Source organism: Somniosus microcephalus, chromosome 12, assembly GCF_052327205.1.
Source record: "Somniosus microcephalus isolate GS21.2 chromosome 12, FLI_Smic_1.0, whole genome shotgun sequence".
Classification (NCBI taxonomy): Eukaryota; Metazoa; Chordata; class Chondrichthyes; order Squaliformes; family Somniosidae; genus Somniosus; species Somniosus microcephalus.
Window position 1 is genome coordinate 130,354,012 of NC_140998.1, and position 19,886 is coordinate 130,373,897.

Genomic DNA, 19,886 nt, shown 5'->3' on the forward strand with positions numbered 1-19,886 from the left:
GGGCACAGTGTGAGGGACCAGGGCACAGTGTGCGGGAGCAGGGCACAGTGTGAGGGACCAGGGCACAGTGTGCGGGAGCAGGGCACAGTGTGCGGGAGCAGGGCACAGTGTGAGGGACCAGGGCACAGTGTGAGGGACCATGGCACAGTGTGCGGGAGCAGGGCACAGTGTGCGGGAGCAGGGCACAGTGTGCGGGAGCAGGGCACAGTGTGCGGGAGCAGGTCACAGTGTGAGGGACCAGGGCACAGTGTGAGGGACCATGGCACAGTGTGAGGGACCAGGGCACAGTGTGCGGGAGCAGGGCACAGTGTGAGGGACCATGGCACAGTGTGAGGGACCAGGGCACAGTGTGCGGGAGCAGCGCACAGCGTGCGGGAGCAGGGCACAGTGTGAGGGACCATGGCACAGTGTGCGGGACCAGGGCACAGTGTGCGGGAGCAGGGCACAGTGTGAGGGACCATGGCACAGTGTGAGGGACCAGGGCACAGTGTGAGGGACCAGGGCACAGTGTGAGGGACCCCAGGGCACAGTGTGAGGGACCCCAGGACACAGTGTGCGGGAGCAGGGCACAGTGTGCGGGAGCAGGGCACAGTGTGAGGGACCAGGGCACAGTGTGCGGGACCAGGGCACAGTGTGCGGGAGCAGGGCACAGTGTGCGGGAGCAGGGCACAGTGTGAGGGAGCAGGGCACAGTGTGAGGGACCCCAGGGCACAGTGTGAGGGACCAGGGCACAGTGTGAGGGACCAGGGCACAGTGTGAGGGACCCCAGGGCACAGTGTGCGGGAGCAGGGCACAGTGTGCGGGAGCAGGGCACAGTGTGCGGGAGCAGGGCACAGTGTGAGGGACCAGGGCACAGTGTGCGGGAGCAGGGCACAGTGTGCGGGAGCAGGGCACAGTGTGCGGGACCAGGGCACAGTGTGCGGGAGCAGGCACAGTGTGAGGGACCAGGGCACAGTGTGCGGGCGCAGGGCACAGTGTGCGGGACCCCAGGGCACACTGTGCGGGAGCAGGGCACAGTGTGCGGGAGCAGGCACAGTGTGCGGGCGCAGGGCACAGTGTGAGGGACCCCAGGGCACAGTGTGCGGGACCCCAGGGCACAGTGTGCGGGACCCCAGGGCACAGTGTGCGGGAGCAGGGCACAGTGTGAGGGACCAGGGCACAGTGTGCGGGAGCAGGGCACAGTGTGCGGGAGCAGGGCACAGTGTGAGGGACCAGGGCACACTGTGCGGGAGCAAGGCACAGTGTGAGGGACCCCAGGGCACAGTGTGCGGGAGCAGGGCACAGTGGGCGGGAGCAGGGCACAGTGTGCGGGAGCAGGGCACAGTGTGCGGGAGCAGGGCACAGTGTGCGGGAGCAGGGCACAGTGTGAGGGACCAGGGCACAGTGTGCGGGAGCAGGGCACAGTGTGCGGGAGCAGGGCACAGTGTGAGGGACCAGGGCACAGTGTGAGGGACCATGGCACAGTGTGCGGGAGCAGGGCACAGTGTGCGGGAGCAGGGCACAGTGTGCGGGAGCAGGGCACAGTGTGAGGGACCAGGGCACAGTGTGCGGGAGCAGGGCACAGTGTGCGGGAGCAGGGCACAGTGTGAGGGACCAGGGCACAGTGTGAGGGACCATGGCACAGTGTGAGGGACCAGGGCACAGTGTGCGGGAGCAGGGCACAGTGTGAGGGACCAGGGCACAGTGTGCGGGAGCAGGGCACAGTGTGCGGGAGCAGGGCACAGTGTGAGGGACCATGGCACAGTGTGAGGGACCAGGGCACAGTGTGCGGGAGCAGCGCACAGCGTGCGGGAGCAGGGCACAGTGTGAGGGACCATGGCACAGTGTGCGGGACCAGGGCACAGTGTGCGGGAGCAGGGCACAGTGTGAGGGACCATGGCACAGTGTGAGGGACCAGGGCACAGTGTGAGGGACCAGGGCGCAGTGTGAGGGACCCCAGGGCACAGTGTGAGGGACCCCAGGACACAGTGTGCGGGAGCAGGGCACAGTGTGCGGGAGCAGGGCACAGTGTGAGGGACCAGGGCACAGTGTGCGGGACCAGGGCACAGTGTGCGGGAGCAGGGCACAGTGTGAGGGAGCAGGGCACAGTGTGAGGGACCCCAGGGCACAGTGTGAGGGACCAGGGCACAGTGTGAGGGACCAGGGCACAGTGTGAGGGACCAGGGCACAGTGTGAGGGACCCCAGGGCACAGTGTGCGGGAGCAGGGCACAGTGTGAGGGACCAGGGCACAGTGTGAGGGACCAGGGCACAGTGTGAGGGACCAGGGCACAGTGTGAGGGACCCCAGGGCACAGTGTGCGGGAGCAGGGCACAGTGTGAGGGACCAGGGCACAGTGTGAGGGACCAGGGCACAGTGTGAGGGACCAGGGCACAGTGTGAGGGACCAGGGCACAGTGTGAGGGACCAGGGCACAGTGTGAGGGACCAGGGCACAGTGTGAGGGACCAGGGCACAGTGTGAGGGACCCCAGGGCACAGTGTGTGGGACCCCAGGGCACAGTGTGTGGGACCCCAGGACACAGTGTGCGGGAGCAGCGCACAGCGTGCGGGAGCAGGGCACAGTGTGAGGGACCAGGGCACAGTGTGCGGGAGCAGGGCACAGTGTGCGGGAGCAGGGCACAGTGTGAGGGACCCCAGGGCACAGTGTGAGGGACCAGGGCACAGTGTGAGGGACCAGGGCACAGTGTGCGGGAGCAGGGCACAGTGTGAGAGACCCCAGGGCACAGTGTGCGGGACCCCAGGACACAGTGTGCGGGAGCAGGGCACAGTGTGCGGGAGCAGGGCACAGTGTGAGGGAGCAGGGCACAGTGTGCGGGAGCAGGGCACAGTGTGCGGGAGCAGGGCACAGTGTGAGGGACCCCAGGGCACAGTGTGAGGGACCAGGGCACAGTGTGAGGGACCAGGGCACAGTGTGCGGGAGCAGGGCACAGTGTGAGGGACCCCAGGGCACAGTGTGAGGGACCCCAGGGCACAGTGTGCGGGAGCAGGGCACAGTGTGCGGGAGCAGGGCACAGTGTGAGGGACCCCAGGGCACAGTGTGAGGGACCAGGGCACAGTGTGAGGGACCAGGGCACAGTGTGAGGGACCAGGGCACAGTGTGAGGGACCAGGGCACAGTGTGCGGGAGCAGGGCACAGTGTGAGAGACCCCAGGGCACAGTGTGCGGGACCCCAGGACACAGTGTGCGGGAGCAGCGCACAGTGTGAGGGACCAGGGCACAGTGTGCGGGAGAAGGGCACAGTGTGCGGGAGCAGGGCACAGTGTGAGACCCCAGGGCACAGTGTTTGGGTACAGGGCAAAGGGGTGATGGGCAAACAGGACTTGGTACGAGTTAGGACACGGGCAGCCGAGTTTTGGATGAACTCAAGTTTACGTAGGGTAGAATGTGGGAGGCCAGCCAGGAGTGCGTTGGAATAGTCAAGTCTACAGATAACAACGGCATGGATGAGGGTTTCAGCAGCAGGTGAGCTGAGGCAAGGGCAGAGACGGGCGATGTTACAGAGGTGGAAGTAGGCGGTCTTTGTTATGCTGCGGATATATGGTCGGAAGCTCATTTCAGGGTCAAATATGACACCAAGGTTGCGAACAGTGTGGTTCAGCCTCAAACAGGTGTTAGGGAGAGGGATGGAGTCAGTGGCTAGGGAACGGAGTTTGTGGCGGGGACCGAAAACAATGGCTTCAGTCTTCTCAATATTTAAATGGAGAAAATTTTTGCTCATCCAGAATTGTGTGTCGGACAAGCAGTCTGACAATTTAGAGACCATGGAGGGGTCGAGAGAAGAGGTAGTGAGGTAGAGTTGGATGTCGTCAGCGTACATGTGGAAACTGACGCTGTGTTTTCGGATGATATCGCCAAGGGGCAGCATGTAGATGAGAAATAGGAGGGGGCCAAGGATAGATCCTTGGGGGACACCAGAGGTAACGATGCGGGAGTGGGAAAAGAAGCCTTTGCAGGTGATTCTCTGGCTATAATGATAGATAAGAATGGAACGAGGTGAGTGCAGTCCCACCCAGTTGGACGACGGTGGAGGGGCGTTGGAGAAGGATGGAGTGGTCAACCGTGTCAAAGGCTGCAGACAAGTCAAGAAGGATGAGGAGGGATAGTTTACCTTTGTCACAGTCACAAAGGATGTCATTTGTGACTTTAATGAGAGCCGTTTCGGTACTGTGGCAAGGGCGGAAACCTGATTGGAAGGATTCAAATATGGAATTGCGGGAAAGATGGGCAAGGATTTGGGAGGTGACAACATGTTCAAGGACTTTGGAGAAGAAAGGGAGGTTGGAGATGGGGCAGTAGTTTGCAAGGACGGAGGCGTCAAGGGTTGTTTTTTTGAGGAGAGGGGTGATGACGGCAGATTTGAGGGAGGGGGGGCAGTATCTGAGGAGAGAGAACCATTAACAATGATTCGAAAGGGACTAGATAATATCGACTATGACAAGCTGGTTCACTTGTCAAGAATACTAGAACCAGAGGACACGGCCTGCGAAGCAGGGGCGGGGCGGTAAATTCAAAACAAATCTGCGTAAATATTATTTCAGTGAGCGAGTTGTCAATCTATGGAACAGGCTCCTGAGGGAGACGATGAAAGCAGCTAGTATTGATTTATACAAATGCAAATTAGATAATTTCTTTCAGAAACTATTTTGGGATACAATATATGAGTAATTTGTAACATGACATATGTAAATGTAGCATGACTGGGGTTGGGAGGGAGAACAGGTGACTTTGGGTCTATGGTTCCCAATGTTTTCCACCACTGAGGTTTCCCTCGCCTCATGTCTGGGTCTGTGGTAGACGAATTAATAGAGACTAGTTACTATGATTAGTCAGCAACCCCATTATCATTGTGTCATGTGACTACCGAGATGGTAAGTAAACTAGATGGACTGTGGTCTTTTTTCATCTAGCAATTCCTATGTTTTGGTTCCCTTGAGGAAGAAAAAGAGAACAAACTGTAAGTAATTTATTTTGTGATTTATTTTACTGAGAATTTAAAATCACTATGATTTCCCTCCCTCTTTTTTTAAACCCTTCTGTTGCACACATTCTTATGCCACCAACAGGGTGGGTAAACCTACCCCAGGCCTCTTTAATGGTGACTTGCCCTTCCTCTTTTGGGGGAATGCCTAATATCAGCTTGTCATCTCTTTCATGATCAAGAACTGGCTGAATGCTGAAGAGTGGCCATTGGCCTATATCTTTCCACTTTGTAGTAAAGCATGATGGAAAGCAGTTTGCCAGGCTGTTGTTGAGCTCTGAATAATGTAAGCCCATCGTAGCATGCTGCAACCGCAATGGTTATTTTTCATGGATGTCCTGATGGAAATGAAATGGTGGTGTTATCTAGTACAGTGAAAGTTCAGGAATCAATCCTAAATTGCCACACACTTGCACCTTTCCCTTCCAACTGAAAATAAAACAAAGACTGGGGGGAAAATTATGTCACACAACACCTGAACAAAGGAACTACAGGAAACTCTCGATTTACCGGCACCTAAATAACCGGAAATCTCGGTTAACCGGCAAAATTCAGGAGTAGGTTCAGGTAAGTTTTATTACTTGCCTTCCTCGATCTGTTGCTGTGCAAGGGTGTGGCTGCAGCTGTTGCTAAGCTACAGAGACGCTTGGAACTTGTGGCCATTGTTCTGCACCTATTGCTCAGCTCTCCGTATTTTTTAACTATAGCTCTCGGTTATCTGGAATTTTTGATGAACCGGCACCACATCGGTGCCGGATAAAAAAAATGTCCTGTATCCCAGATTGTTAAGCATGCGAGAGGTACTATCAAGACCGACAGCATTCCTTTGCATTAGGCAAGCAGCAAACAGCCATCATATTTTGCTGTATCTTTAATTGCTATACTTAACATGAACTTTAAACATGTAAAGTGACCGTTCAGTCATAAATTACCAGGAAAGCAATTTAAAAGCATATTATCAAGGCATACCAAAATTCTCTGTTATTTTGAGGGGCCCAAATTGTGTTGATACTTACAACTGGAAGCTGAATTTGGATGAATCATGAATTGCTCCTGGGCTGAAGGGATGGACAGCAGCAAATTACCAGTGAACGCATATGCTGCAAGACATTAAATTCTCAGCCTTTTCTTCCTCCTTGGCTTTTAAAACCCAACTACGGTTTATCTGGCCTTCTCTTTTCAATCTTCATGCTGCCCTGCACTATGGGCTTTGGCTTTCCAGCTACCTTTCTCAAATTCTTTCTAAAAACGAGGTAACTGTACTCTGTCAAATTACCAATCAACACACATATTGGATATTACATTACTAGGCAACAGAGGCATAGGACAAGATTAAACAGGCAACACAAGCAATGGATAGCATCACTTGACAGGCGCTGGACAATACTCACACACAACAGCTATCAATACCAGTGCCCTCCTTCCTAAACTATTAATTATTTACTGAAAATTTCAAAAAAATGTTCTAATTTAAATATGTAAGTATACATAGGTCAGGTGACCAGAGTGATAAGTCAATGGGATTTAACTTTCTTGTTCGTCAAGTGAAAAAACCCCCCCACAAGTGACCGTTCCTGAAATCTGAATGACAACCAAAAACTCCCATTCCTACTGGGGGAGGAGAGAAGCTGTGTAACACTGGCGGCACACTATGTTACAGCTTGCCATGAACAGAGGGACAACCAGTAAACTAAGAAAAGAGTATATATAAACAATGCGAATGTATATTTATACACTCAGGGGTATACCTGTTTATACACTGTATGAATAGAACTGCGTTTATGTGTTCAACCATAAATGTATTTTGATGCTTTGGCAACATAAGATGTACCTTATCATGCCAATAAAGCGATTTGAATTTGAATTTGAATACTGGACCGGAGGATCTTCAGCATTAATTTCCCCTAAAGCAGAGTTCCTTGGCGTGGGTTATAGCCCTCCTGCTCTTCCCACCGCCCCCCCCCAAAATCTCCACACCAAAAAAAAACCCGAAACGGCAACTAATCGTGTTCCATGAGAATGTGACGAACCCCCTCCCACCGGAATGGCCCCTGATGCTCCTCCCCCCCCCCCCAGCATAAAACCACTGCTCCAGTAATGTGGACTACAGTCAAGCACTTTCCCTGTCATAGTTCTGGACAAAATAACACTGTTTAATAACCTGGTGACAAGTTGGTGAAAATGTGATCACTTGATTAAATTTGCACCGCCAAACTAGCCAATCAAATAGAAACAAAAAAAAATCCCACGGTGCCATTGGATAGTTTGAAGCTAACAAGGAGGGTTTTGTTCAGAATCACAATCTCCTCACTCACATTGTGTCTCAGGGAACCATTGGATTCCGTTCTCATGTCAAATCGGACATTGCAAAACAAGAATGATCGCAACTAAAATACAAAACAGCTACTTAACAGGATGTAAATTCCCCCTCCCCCATAAATTTGTTTTCTTCCATCACAGTAGAGAATGTTTTAGTCCTCTCCCTGCTTCTGCTATAATGTAACAATCCGCATCAGGTCAGGTTATTGCTGTTTAATAAGCTTTCTACATAGCTAATTAAGCAAGATGTGCTCTTCAAGGCCATTAACTGTACTTGCAACGAGATAAGTTCTGATAACAATAATTTACGTTATTTTGTTCCTGGTCAGGAAGGCAGAAAGCACTGACTTCGGACACGCATCCGTCTTGCTTTTTTTTGTGTGAAAAAAGACTCTGGAAAAAACCTCCAGTTTACACAAGTAGCGGTCATTCTTCTGTTTAACACAAGAATTTAAAAACAATTCCTTGAGGAGAATGGAAAGGATTAAGGCGAGGAAAGAGTGAGCAGAAATAAGGCGAGAAAAGGTCAATGAAAGGAAGAGGGCAACAACAACAAAAAATCAAACGAGCACGCCAAATAAAATAAGACAAAAGCGAGAAATCAGCGAATGAAGAACAAACACAAAGAAAAAGCCCGAACAAGTAGGACAATAGGCTGAAGGAGAAAGAGGGGGGAAAGGAAGCGGAGCCTTTGGTAATGGATGGCGGCGCTGCAGCTGCTGTGAGGTGGAGTCCCTGCTGCCGCGTCACTGGATGCAGACACCGAGCCTTCCCTCCCTCCCCACATCCCCCATCCTCACTCTCTCACAGGCACACACAGACTCCTCGTCTTCGCCTCCCCGTCTCCTCACAAGTCACAGCGCAGGTATCCCCGAGGAGGAGAAGGCGGCGGCCGGCAGCAATGTGATGATCACCTGCTAAATCATAAAAAAAAGTAGTTGTATTATCCTCCACTTCCCCCCCACCCCAACCAAAAAAATAAATAAAGCGGGTGGAAGGTGGACAACAACAACAACAAAAGCAGCTCCACCGATCATCAGCCTGCCTGTCCGAGGCAGATATGGGACTGGAGCGGAATAAAAGAGCGGCGATCGGGCTTTCGCTGCACGGTTTGAAGTGAGCGGCTTGCCTGCAGCCCGCGAGGACGCACCATGGCCAAGCAGTACGATGTGTTATTCAGACTGCTGCTGATCGGAGACTCCGGGGTGGGGAAGACTTGCCTGCTCTGCCGGTTCACCGACAACGAATTCCACGCTTCCCACATTTCCACTATAGGTAAGAGAGAGAGAGAGAGATTGAGGAAGGTGTGTGCTTTATGTTGCAACACTGTCAGGCGCTGGCCAACACACTCGGTTATTAAACCTGTCTGTTTTGTTTGTGTATTGGCAAGACTTGGAGCAGCCTCTCTCCGACCAGATGATCTCTCCCAGGTGGGCACGGGCTGGCCGTGTCGATTTGCAATGTATTCCGACTTGTGGAAGTGGGGAGTCTTTTGGAAGTTTGCAGTTGCCGCATTTCAAAGTCAAGGGGAGATCTCCGAGTCAGTTGTCGAGTTTAACATAAAATGTATACCCATTTGTGTAGCTGGCTCTAAACACGAGACAAACAGCAGAAGTGCACCGGCGGTAGATTCCCATTGAACTGAAATCTGCTCCGCGAATTTGCGAACAGTTGAATTGTTTGCCGTAACCCCGGATTGGTGCAGGTTGTGTGCAAGAAATGCATTTATGTGTGGTTGGGGCGGGGCGGTGGATAAAATAGATTGTAAGGAATTGTGCCAACAACCCTTCACGAAATTCATATGAAGGGGTTCAGGTAATTGGGGTCGAACTGGCTTCCAAGGTCATGATTGGAGCAAAGTCAATCCTTGTGCCAGGATTCACTTGAACCAGGAATGACTACAGTACTGAAAGGAAGTGTTAAATAGCCTGGCTCAATGATGGGACCCGGGCACATTTACACTAGAGGAGTGTACCCACTGCAAATGGTTCTCCCATCATAGGCTACATTTCAAAGCTTATACAAACCAACCTGGAGTGAATCAGTGGCTCTGTGCATTTCACATTGAAATCCAGCAGGCCTGATGAAAAGTATGGAATTATAAATAAGGCAGGATGGCACATGGAGAGAACACAGCACAAAAGAGCTAAAGGAGGAGCTATTGGGTGGGGGTAATCATGGTCAAAGAGGTGGATACTAAAGAGGGTCTTAACCCTCTGGAAAGTCAGAAGGGCTTAGGGAGGGAGTTACAGAGCATTGGGCGTAGATGGTAGAAGACACAGCTACTAATGGAGGAGTGAAGGGAGCCAGGAGAGCACAAAAGACCAAAGTTGGAGGAATGAAGAGTTTGGAGGGTTGTAGGACTAGAGGAGGTTACAGAGATAGAGTGGCACAAGGCAATGAAAGAATTTAAACACAAGGATGAGAATTTTCAATCTCAGTCATCAGGGGACTGGGAGCCAATGCAGATCAGCGAGGCGAGGACGGTGTTGATCACTGTGCAAGATTGGTGCAGGACAGGATATGGGCAGCAGAGCTTTGGATGGGCCAAATGCATGAATGTGGGTTTCAGTAGCAAATGGGCTGAGGTAGAAGCGGAGACATACAACATTATGGAGGTGGACGTAGGCTGTCTTTGTAATGGAGAGGATATGGGGTCAGAGCTCAGCTCAGGGTTGAATAGGATGACGAGATTGTGAATAGTCTGATTCAGCCTAAGACAATGGCCAGGGATGGGGATGGAATCAAATTTTGTGGTGGGACTGAAGACAATAGCTTCAGTCTTCTTGATGTTCAACTGGAGCAAATTGAAGCTCGTCCAAGACTGGATTTTGGAGAAGTAGTCTGATAATAGTGGATAGATCGACAGAGGTGGTGTAGAGGTAGAGCTGGGTATCATCAGTATCCAAGGTGGCACTTGGACTGGCAACTCCTAACTGGAGTCCACTCCATTACAACTGTTTCTATGGCCATGCATTACCATCCTTTGCCCTTTTCTCCCCAACCTTCTTCTCTCCTGCTGCTGCTAATAGCGGGTACATTTTAACTCAATAAATAAGTTCAAGAGAGAAACAAAAAAAAAAGGAATTGCCAAGTAACAGTACCTCTGGGGGTGTAGATCTGTCATTGCGGGTGGGATTTTCACTTGGCTCCAGATAACCCTGCAAGGCAGTGTGTGAGTGGATAGGGTGTTTCTGTGAGAGCAAGCCGTGGGAAGTTTACCAGTGCTCTCTGCTGATTCAAACACAATGCTGGAAACAGACAGCATTCAGTCAGCATTTGTGGAGAGAACACACACAACTATAAACTACTTAAAGGGAAAACAGGAGATGGTTAAATGGTTGAAGTAATATTAACATGAGACAATAGGAAGATAAAGAAAAGAGAAATGAAATACATTAAAAGATGCAGAGAACATGTGAAAAGCTGGCAAAGTGGGACAGACTCCAGCAGCCTACGAGCAGAAAAAAACATACAGATTGTTAGCCAGATAGGTGCTGTGTCTCTAAATATAATTTGGGTTCAGGCCTGTCGAATTAGACACAACTGCGTATATATGTATATTGAAATCAATTTAAATTTTATTTGCGAATGACTTCAAGTATACCAGGAAAGTAGCAGCATTGATAATAGGATTAAGAGGACATTCCACTCTGAGGACAAAGTGATTATCTCTGTCCTGGGAACTACGCCAACCAAGGTGTCTTCTGTGGAGGATTCACCGTGGCACCCAGTCGAGGTGTAGACCCTCTCCCTTTGTACACTTTCTTATACCGGCTACGTGACAGCCTTACTGTCGGCAACTCCCCCTTGTTTCTAAAACTTTACATGAACTTTATTACACTTGTCTGGGAAGATAGTGCTCCTTTTGCTGAAGTAATACTCTGGTGTCCTTGCACTGAGCTCCAGCAAATGGTAACTACCTTAACACCCAGCATATTCTTTCCACTTCTTATAAATATCCTGTCTTGGGAGTCTGCTGGTGATTTTCAGGTTTTCAGACTTTTCTAATCCTCCTAACCTCAGCACTTGCCACAAGGGCATTTTAGTACTATCTTGGCTATACTCACAGCTATAATGTACTCAGTAACCTTTAAATAGAAACAAATTATTGGCAGTACTACACTAGCAATCTTCACCATATCACTTCCGTTCAGCTGAAGGAATCCTACGACTGCCCTGATTAACCCTTCCCATTCCAATCCATTATATTCACCCAAAGTTGTTGTCCAACAAGGTGATTTGCTTCATCTCTTTTTTTTATTCATTCACTGGATGTGGGCGTCTCTGGCAAGGCCAGCATTTATTGTCCATCCCTAACTGCCCTCAAGAAGCTGTTGATGAGCCACCTTCTTGAACCGCTGCAGTCCGTGTGGTGAAGGTACTCCCACAGTGCTGTTATACTTCTTTGTAGTGATTTGGTACAACTGAGTGGTCTGTTGGGCCATTTCAGAGGGCAGTTAAAAGTCAACCACATTGCTGTGGGAGTCACGCATAGGCCAGACCAGATAAGGACATTAGTGAATCAGATGGGTTTTTGCGACAATCCGGTAGTTTCATGGTCACCATTACTAACACGAGCTTTTTATTCCAGATTTATTTAATTTACTGAATTTAAATTCCCCAGCTGCCGTGGTGGGATTTGAACTCACAGTCTCCCAATCATTAGTCCAGGCCTCTGGATTACTAGTCCAGTAACATAACCACTATGCTATCTTGTTTGTGTGCATGTGTGCATACATGCATGTGCAGTTTTCATTCCTCATTTATTAAGGTTGTTCATCTGTAATTTTTTTTCTAGTTCTGATGAGGGATCTGTACCTGAAACGTTAGCTTGTCTGTTCTCTCCGGAAATGCTGCCTGACCAGCTGGATGTTTCCAGCATTTTCTGTATTTGTTTCAGATTTCCAGCATCATTTTTTTTTCAATTTTTGGCCCAAGCTAATGAACTGCTCCATTGTAGCTTACTAAGCTCCATTAGTACTACCATGCACTCTTTGCCCCCTAAACCCTGGCTCTTGCTAATTTGCACTTACATTTTCCCATAGGTAGGATGTGCACCTTTGGGAGGAGAGTGGGAACTCCATATGAGGCACATGGAAACCATTCATATGAATGAATTTCTTAGTTTTCTAGTTTGGCGGCATCTAAGCATGGTGATAGGTTCTTGACATGTCAAACATCTGGCTAACCAAAAGAAAAACCTTATTGACCCTTATTTTTACCCTTCCATTTTTGCAGTTAAATTGCTGAATCTGATTTTGGTGTTTCCTGTATTTTGGTCATTGTCAGATTCATATGAAGCACAAGTGCTGGCCTTTTAAACTATATGCATGAGCAGTGAGCAAGCTGTGAGCTCGCCGCAATCTCTGGGAGAAGAACTTGAATTTCAGGCCCTCCATTGGGTTTCGTCAGCCAGTCTGCTCACACATGAAAAAAAACAGTACACAAAACCACAAGTGTCCTCAGTGGGGAAACAAAGAACTTCTATTTATGTAGTGCCCTTATCACATCTCAGAAACACCCTAATACACTACTCATATAATTATTACTCTGAAGTCCAGTCACTGTTTTATGTAGGTTGTGTGCGGTAGCCATTTTGTGCATAACATTGTCTCACAAACTGCGATGAATAAGTGACCACTGAGCAGTTGAGCTATTTTTGGTGGTGTTGATTGCAATTGCAAATTAGTGTTAGGAAACCATCCAAGTTTTTCAGCACTTACAAATCTTATCTAATATCATACATCTGCGAGATATTATTCCTGTTTCCAAATCTACCAGTAAACTTTATTGCAGTGTTATAAATTGGTGTGTTTCAACTGAATAATGAAATAGAGCAAAGGATGTGCTTTGTTTTGCAGTCATCAAAAGTAGCTGAGAGCTGTGCTTCAGGTACATTGGATTTAGCATTCAACCTGTAGCGTTACTTAATATAGAATCATGAGGTCACAGTAGATTTGCTGGGATCAAACACAAATTTTTCAGAGCCAGTGTTGTCTCCTTTTCCTAATTTCTCTACTTTTTAAGTCCTTTTCTTTAACCTTTGACATCAGGTTTTATTGTGTCACATGCCATTCCCTGACCACATTGGAATACAGTTACATCTTACAGTGCTTTGCTTTAACAAACTAGTATGTTGCACCACTGGATTACCAAGAGTGCTGGATTTCAGGCTCACAGATGTTTGGTCATATTTTTTTTAGCACATTCTGGAATTTACAGGAAGCTATTCTAATATAGTTCTGATCCTTCGAATTGCTGGCTGTCTGGTATCACATTGCACTCTAGTTAAGCATTTGCCTTTTTAAATGCATTCCAATTAGGGTTGCAAACGGCCCCGGATGAACTGGAGTCTCCAGGAATGAAAGAGTAATCACTGCTGCAGCAATGCAAGAGAAAAATCATAGCTGTGGGTTTTTAAAAAAAATGGTGCTCTTCTCATATTCTTTGATCACTTTTGTTTATTAGTCACATAAGAATATAAGAAAGAGGAGTAGCAGTAGGCCATAAGGCCCCCTGAGTCTTAGCTGCCATTCAGCTGGTCTTCAACCTCAACTCCATAACCCATGATTCCCTCAGTCCAAAAATCTATTGATCTCAGCCTTGAATATACACAATGACTGAGCATCCACAGCTCTCTGGGGCAGAGAATTCCAAAGATTCACAACCCTCTGAGTGAACAAATTTCTCCTCATCTCAGTCTTAAATGGCCGACCCCTTATTTTGAGACAATGCGCCCTAGTTCTAAACTCTCCAGCCAGGGGAAACAACCTCTCAGCATCTACCCTGTCAATCACCCTCAAAATCTTATATGTTTCAATGAGATCACCTCTCATTCTTCTAAACTCCAGAGAGTATAGGCCCATTCTACACAATCTCTCATCATAGGGCAGCCCGCTCATCCCAGGAATCAACCTAGTGAACCTTCGTTGCACCTGCTCTACGGCAAGTATATCTTTCCTTAAGTATGGAGACCAAAACTGTGGCCAGTACTCCAGGTGTGGTCTCACCAAGGCCCTGTACAATTGCAGCAAGACTTCCTTACTCTTGTACTCCAACCCCCTTGCAATAAAGGCCAACATACCTAATTGCTTGTCTTCCTAATTGCTTGCTGTACCTTCAAGTTAACTTTTTGTGTTTTGTCTACAAGGACACTCAAATCCTTCTGAACACCAACATTTAATAGTTTCTTACCATTTAAAAAAAGTTCTGTTTTTCTATTCTTCCTACCAAAGTGAATGACCACACATTTCCCCACATTATACTCCATCTGCCACCTTCTTGCCCACTCACTTAACCTGTCTATATCCCTTTGCAGACTCTTTGGGCACAATCTTGCCAGCCCTGGGGAGGCAGGTATGGAGGTGGGACTGCCAGGAAAATGGCTGAATCTGGGGGCGGGTGCCCAACCCGCCCCCAACCTGCCTCCATGCCATCTTGCCAGGAGGCGGGTAGCCGACCCACGCCGCGTCCTGTCTCCTTGGAGGCGGGAAGGGGATTAGTGCCACTTATCTGCCTGTTAACAGGTAGTGAACAGGCAGATAAGAGGATTATCCCCATTTTACCCACACAAGTGCGGGCTTCCCGAAGGCTCTGAAACCCGCCAGGGTCACCGAGGCGAGTAGTGGGTCTGCGGGGTTCATAGGGGTGCAAAAGTGCGCTGTGGAGGTAAGTGATAGGTGCAAGTGTGGAGAGGTGAGTATCTGAGGTAAGTGGAAAGCGTTAGTAAAAGTTTACTTACCTTTGTTTCTTCCTGCAGGCTTCAAGAGTTGGGGATGCAGAGAGTCTCGCACCTCCGCGGCAGAGATGACAGATGGCCGTTGCATTCTCCAATGCAGCAACCATCTAATTTCTGCTAAATAAAGTGGTTTGATGAGTCTTGAATACAAGAACTCATCAAACTACAGAGAATGTCAGCGTTTGACAGCTTCACAGAGCTGTCAAACAATAACAATTCACCTGTCAAAAACTTTTGACAGATGAAACGTCATATGTTGATGTTCTCTGTTACCAGCTTTCCCTTAATTGGCCTGCTAAACCCGCTGGGCGGGCTTAATAAGGTCAATCAAGGGAAAATAGCGTGGGTTGGCCAGAAGTCGATGGAGGCAGGACTGAAACCCGACAAGTGGGAGTCCCGCCTCCAAAAGCTCCCCATTGGCAAAATCCAGCCCCTTTTACTCCTCACAGCTTACTTTCCCACCTAGCTTTGTATCGTCAGCAAACTTGGATGCATTACACTCGGTCCCTTCATCTAAGTCATTAATATAGATTGTAAATAGCTGAGGCCCCAAGCACTGATCCTTGTGGCACCCCACTAGTAAGAGCCTGCCAACCAGAAAATGACCCGTTTATCCCTGCTCTCTGTTTTCTGTCCGTTAACCAATCCTCTATCCATGCTACTATATTACCCGCAACCCAATGAGCCCTTATCTTGTTATAAACATAGTGGAGATGGGGAATAAAGGTTGTTTGGCTGACAGTCAAGATTCATTCAGTTGGATAATGAAGAAGGTGTTCATTTTCCAGCTGGCACTGGTTATTTTTTAATTTATCAAAGTCACCACTTATGCATTCCAAAAAATAGTGCAAAGATATTTTGTAGTAGCATCTTTAGTGCTTTTCTGAAAATGGATTCTTTGTTTTCCCTCGTTTTTCCCCTCCAAGTCTGCATATAGTCACTTTGGGGGAGAAATTCAGTATCGCCCCTTTTGGGGCGAGATTATCGGCCGGGCGCAAAGTTTAGTGCCTGGCGCTAATTATTGCCTCCAACTGCAAACTTGGCTTTTATCACCCCTGGAGGTGATTGGAGCGCTAAATCAGGCGCTGTACACCTGTCTTAAGGCGCAAAGGCCGAGGAGCGAGGCGCTAACTCAGAGCGCGGGCGCAGCGCAGGTGATGTCAGTTAGCGATGGAACACATACACACTGGCGCCGGACAGTTCTTAAAGGGGAGGGTCGATCTTGCTCTCCAGCCACACCCTGCTCATTGGAGAGTTGAATCTTGGCCTGGAGAGACCTGTGCCTAAATCTTCCAGCCAAGGACTATGGAGAGGGTGAGAGAATGAGCTCAGCACTTCAGCGAGCGGGCCTTGGAGGCTCTGGTTGGTGCAGAAGATCTATACTCTATCCTGAGAGTGGCAGGAGGCCTTTGCCGTGCGAGTACAGAAGAGTGTGGAGGGAGGTGGCTCAGCACGTCTTCTCCAGGAGCATGGTGACCAGGACCCATACTCAATGTCGCAAAAAGTTCAACGACCTCACTCAGGTTGTCAAGGTGAGTGGCTTTTTTCAATACCTCTCCATCCCTCAACTTCACTCTATGGCCAGAGGGTCTTAAAACCCCAATGCCCAACACTCATCCAACACCTATGGCCCTCTCATGAAACACACACGTACATTCCACACTTTGCATACAGTAAGGGCTATTCACCTATGGGAGGCACATCAGGCAAGACCATGGCTGCATACAGTAAGGGCTATTCAACTATGGGAGACACATCAGGCAAGACCATGGCTGCATACAGTAAGGGCTATTCAACTATGGGAGGCACATCAGGCAAGACCATGGCTGCATACATTAATGGCTGTTCAATTATGGGAGGCACATCAGGCAAGACCATGGCTGTATATTTACTCAGACGCCGTCCTTTTTCTTGCAGGCCAAGCTATCTCATAATAGGAGACAGCAGCAACGGACCGGTGGAGGGCGGCCTCAGCTGCAACCCCTCAGCGATCCTGAGGCGCGTGTCCACAGGATTGTGGCAAGCCAGGTGAGCAGTCCTGTTGCCCCTGGAGAGGCCGAACCCGTTCTGGACAGCAATGGTAAGGTCATCACCTTTTTCTCCTCTCTCATTCTACTTGTCCCTCACAACACCAGCCTTTGACACTTTCAGTTCAACTTACTAAATTGCTGCACTCATTCCTCCCTTACTGCTCCCCTGTCCTCACGCTAAAGCCACTCTTGTACCTCGCTGCTTTCAGATGGTGATTCACCAGCTGAGGAGACGGGCCCTCAAGCTGCCAGTGGGAGTGAAGCTGCAGGCGAGGAGGAAGAGGAAGCCAGAGCATCAACGCCACCCTCTCCCGAGGAAACCCATGCCCACATTGGAAGCACATCTTCCCTGGAGGGGAGCAGGGGGGAAGGGTCTGATGAGGGTGAAGCTCCAGGACCCAGCGGGCTGCAGCAACACGATGGGGGTAGGGAAGCCCGGGGGCCTTCCACCCGGAGGGAGAGTAGGCCAGCGAGTCCTGCTGCACTGGACGCAGAGGAGAAGCGGCTCATCACTGAAATGAACACCCAGGCGGTGGACATGCACACTGAGCTCATGGGTGCAGTGGGAAGGGTGCCCAAATGCATTGAATCACTGGCAAGGAGTGTGGAGCACTTCGCTGTAGTACAGGCGGATGCCACGCTAAAGCTTAGTGCTGCAATTCAGTCACTGGCTGCCGTGATCCCATCTCAGACTGCTCTCATGCAGACTCAGATTGAGGCCACGCGAGCACTGACTGCTGCCACCCTCGCTGGATCGGGCACATTTCCCCGAGGCTCTCACCGCGCCGCAGCAGGCCAGCAATCTGTGCTCCAGCAGATTGCTCCGGATGCTGATGTGCTGCCCCGTGAGAGTGCCAGTGTGTCGGTCGAGCAGGGAGTTGCTGTCCTCTCTCAAGATGACAGCATTCCTGCTGCCACCACTGTCACTTCCCCATTGTACTTGCCACCGTCTGTAGCCCAGACTGCTGCCGCCCATGCAGAGTTGGTGCAGTCTGCAGCTGGGCCCTCCAGGCCCAGAGCTGGTCGAGGCTGTCCTTCAAGGGCATCTGCAGTCTTAGGTTCTGACAATCAGCAGCCTTCCACCAGCCTTGCTGCAGCCACTAGGGCCCCATTACGGAGGAGCAGTAGGGTGGGAAGGGGGGAAGTGCGCAAGGGAAGGAGATCACCCTCGAAGGGCAAAAAGTAGGAGGTGTGATGAAATGTTGGTCAATTTTTTATTAAAGGCCGAGGTTCGTGTTCAAACTTTTGTTTAGTGTTTTGGACATTATCTCCAGGTTGTGAGAACCGGTTATGTTAATGACTGTTTCTTTGTGTTTGTTTCTATTAGTTTGTCATGAAGAAATGACACACACAGAGTTTGTAAAATAAATACGTTTTTGTATTCAAAATGTACATGTTTGGTCTTTGGAATCATTGCTGCCGTGGCCGGCTTAGGGCTTGCGGGTTGGTTTCATTCATGTTGTTCTCAATAGCAGAAGCCATTTACTCAGCAGGGGCCTAGAAGCGGCTTGCTATCAGCTGTTGACGGATGGCCCTTGCAGTTTCAACATTGTGGGCCTCCCTCCCGCCTTGGTGCTGCTGATGATTATCCTCCTCCTCTTCCTCCTCCTTTTCCTCCTCCTCCTCCGGTGGTGTTCCAAGGCCTGGTGGCATTGGCTGGGTCCTGAGGATTGCCAGGTTATGCAGCATGCAGCATACAACTATGAAGAGGGAGACTCGCTCAATCGAGTACTGCAGGGCTCCTCCTGAGTGGTCCAGACAGCGGAACTGTTGCTTGAGCATGCCGATCACCTGCTCAACGATGTTCCTGGTGGCGAGATGGCTCTCGTTGTACCGTAGCTCAGCAGGGGTGTTGGGGTTACGGAGCGGTGCCATCAGCTAGGTGCAGAATGGATAATCCTTGTCCCCGAGGAGCCAACCACTTGGCTGATGCGGTGCCTGGAAAAGTTCTGGCACAGTAGTCTGGCTTAGGATGAATGCATCGTGGCTGCTGCCAGGATAGTGGGCATTGACAGCGAGTTCACAGACCAACTGGATGTTTAAGGAGTGGAACCCCTTGCGGTTACGGAAATCCTCTGCATTCTCATGCGGTGCATGCAATGCCACATGCGTGCAGTCAATGGCGCCCTGCACCATGGGGAAGCCCGCTATCCTCGCAAAGCCCAATACATGTTCATGCTGTTTGGCCTGGGTCACCGGGAAAGAGATGTATTGGCGTCTCCTTTTATAGAGGGCATTGGTGACCTGACGGATGTAGCAATGGACCGCGAACTGGGAGATATTGGCGATGTCCCCAGTAGTTGCTTGAAAGGAGCCGGTGGCATAAAAGTTCAGAGCCATTGTGACCTTCACTGCCACTGACAGAGATGCCCTGGTCCTCAGTAGAGGCTGCAGATCTGGCTGCAGCAGGTGGCAGAGCTCAGTGACCATCTCCTTGCTGAAGCGCAGCCTGCACAAATACTGCTCCTCAGACATATTAACGTATGAGAATTGTTGGCGAAATACCCTGGGAGGGTAAGGTCTCCTGTACAGAGGCCTGTTGGCCCTCCTCCATCTGGCCATGATTGCCACTCTATCTCTGCATCTCTGTTGCCTCCGAATCTACAGGTGCAGGACGACGCTCCGAATCAGTGCAGCCCCCACAGTCTCTTGGCAAGCAAAGTAATGAAGGTCAAAAACAAAAGTCTCTGCAAAGTGATGCTCAGTAGCCAAAACTACTTCACACAGAGTTGACTCTATGCAGAAGTCTCTCTCTCTCTCAGAATCTCTCTCTCTGTCAGAATGAGTGGTGCAAAAATGTCTACTGCAGAAAAAGCTAGG

The 19,886-nt window shown here is 49.8% G+C and overlaps 1 protein-coding gene across 1 annotated transcript in view; it reads left to right on the forward strand.

Annotated features, from left to right (window-relative positions):
* Positions 1-7,757: 7,757 nt before the first annotated feature.
* Positions 7,758-19,886, forward strand: part of rab15 (RAB15, member RAS oncogene family) — a 348,654-nt gene continuing 336,525 nt past the window's right edge. Inside the window, exon 1 of the mRNA XM_086003565.1 lies at positions 7,758-8,570. Within this exon, the coding sequence (XP_085859691.1) occupies positions 8,447-8,570 (124 nt within the window). The 5' untranslated portion in view covers positions 7,758-8,446. The remainder of the gene's footprint in view (positions 8,571-19,886) is intronic.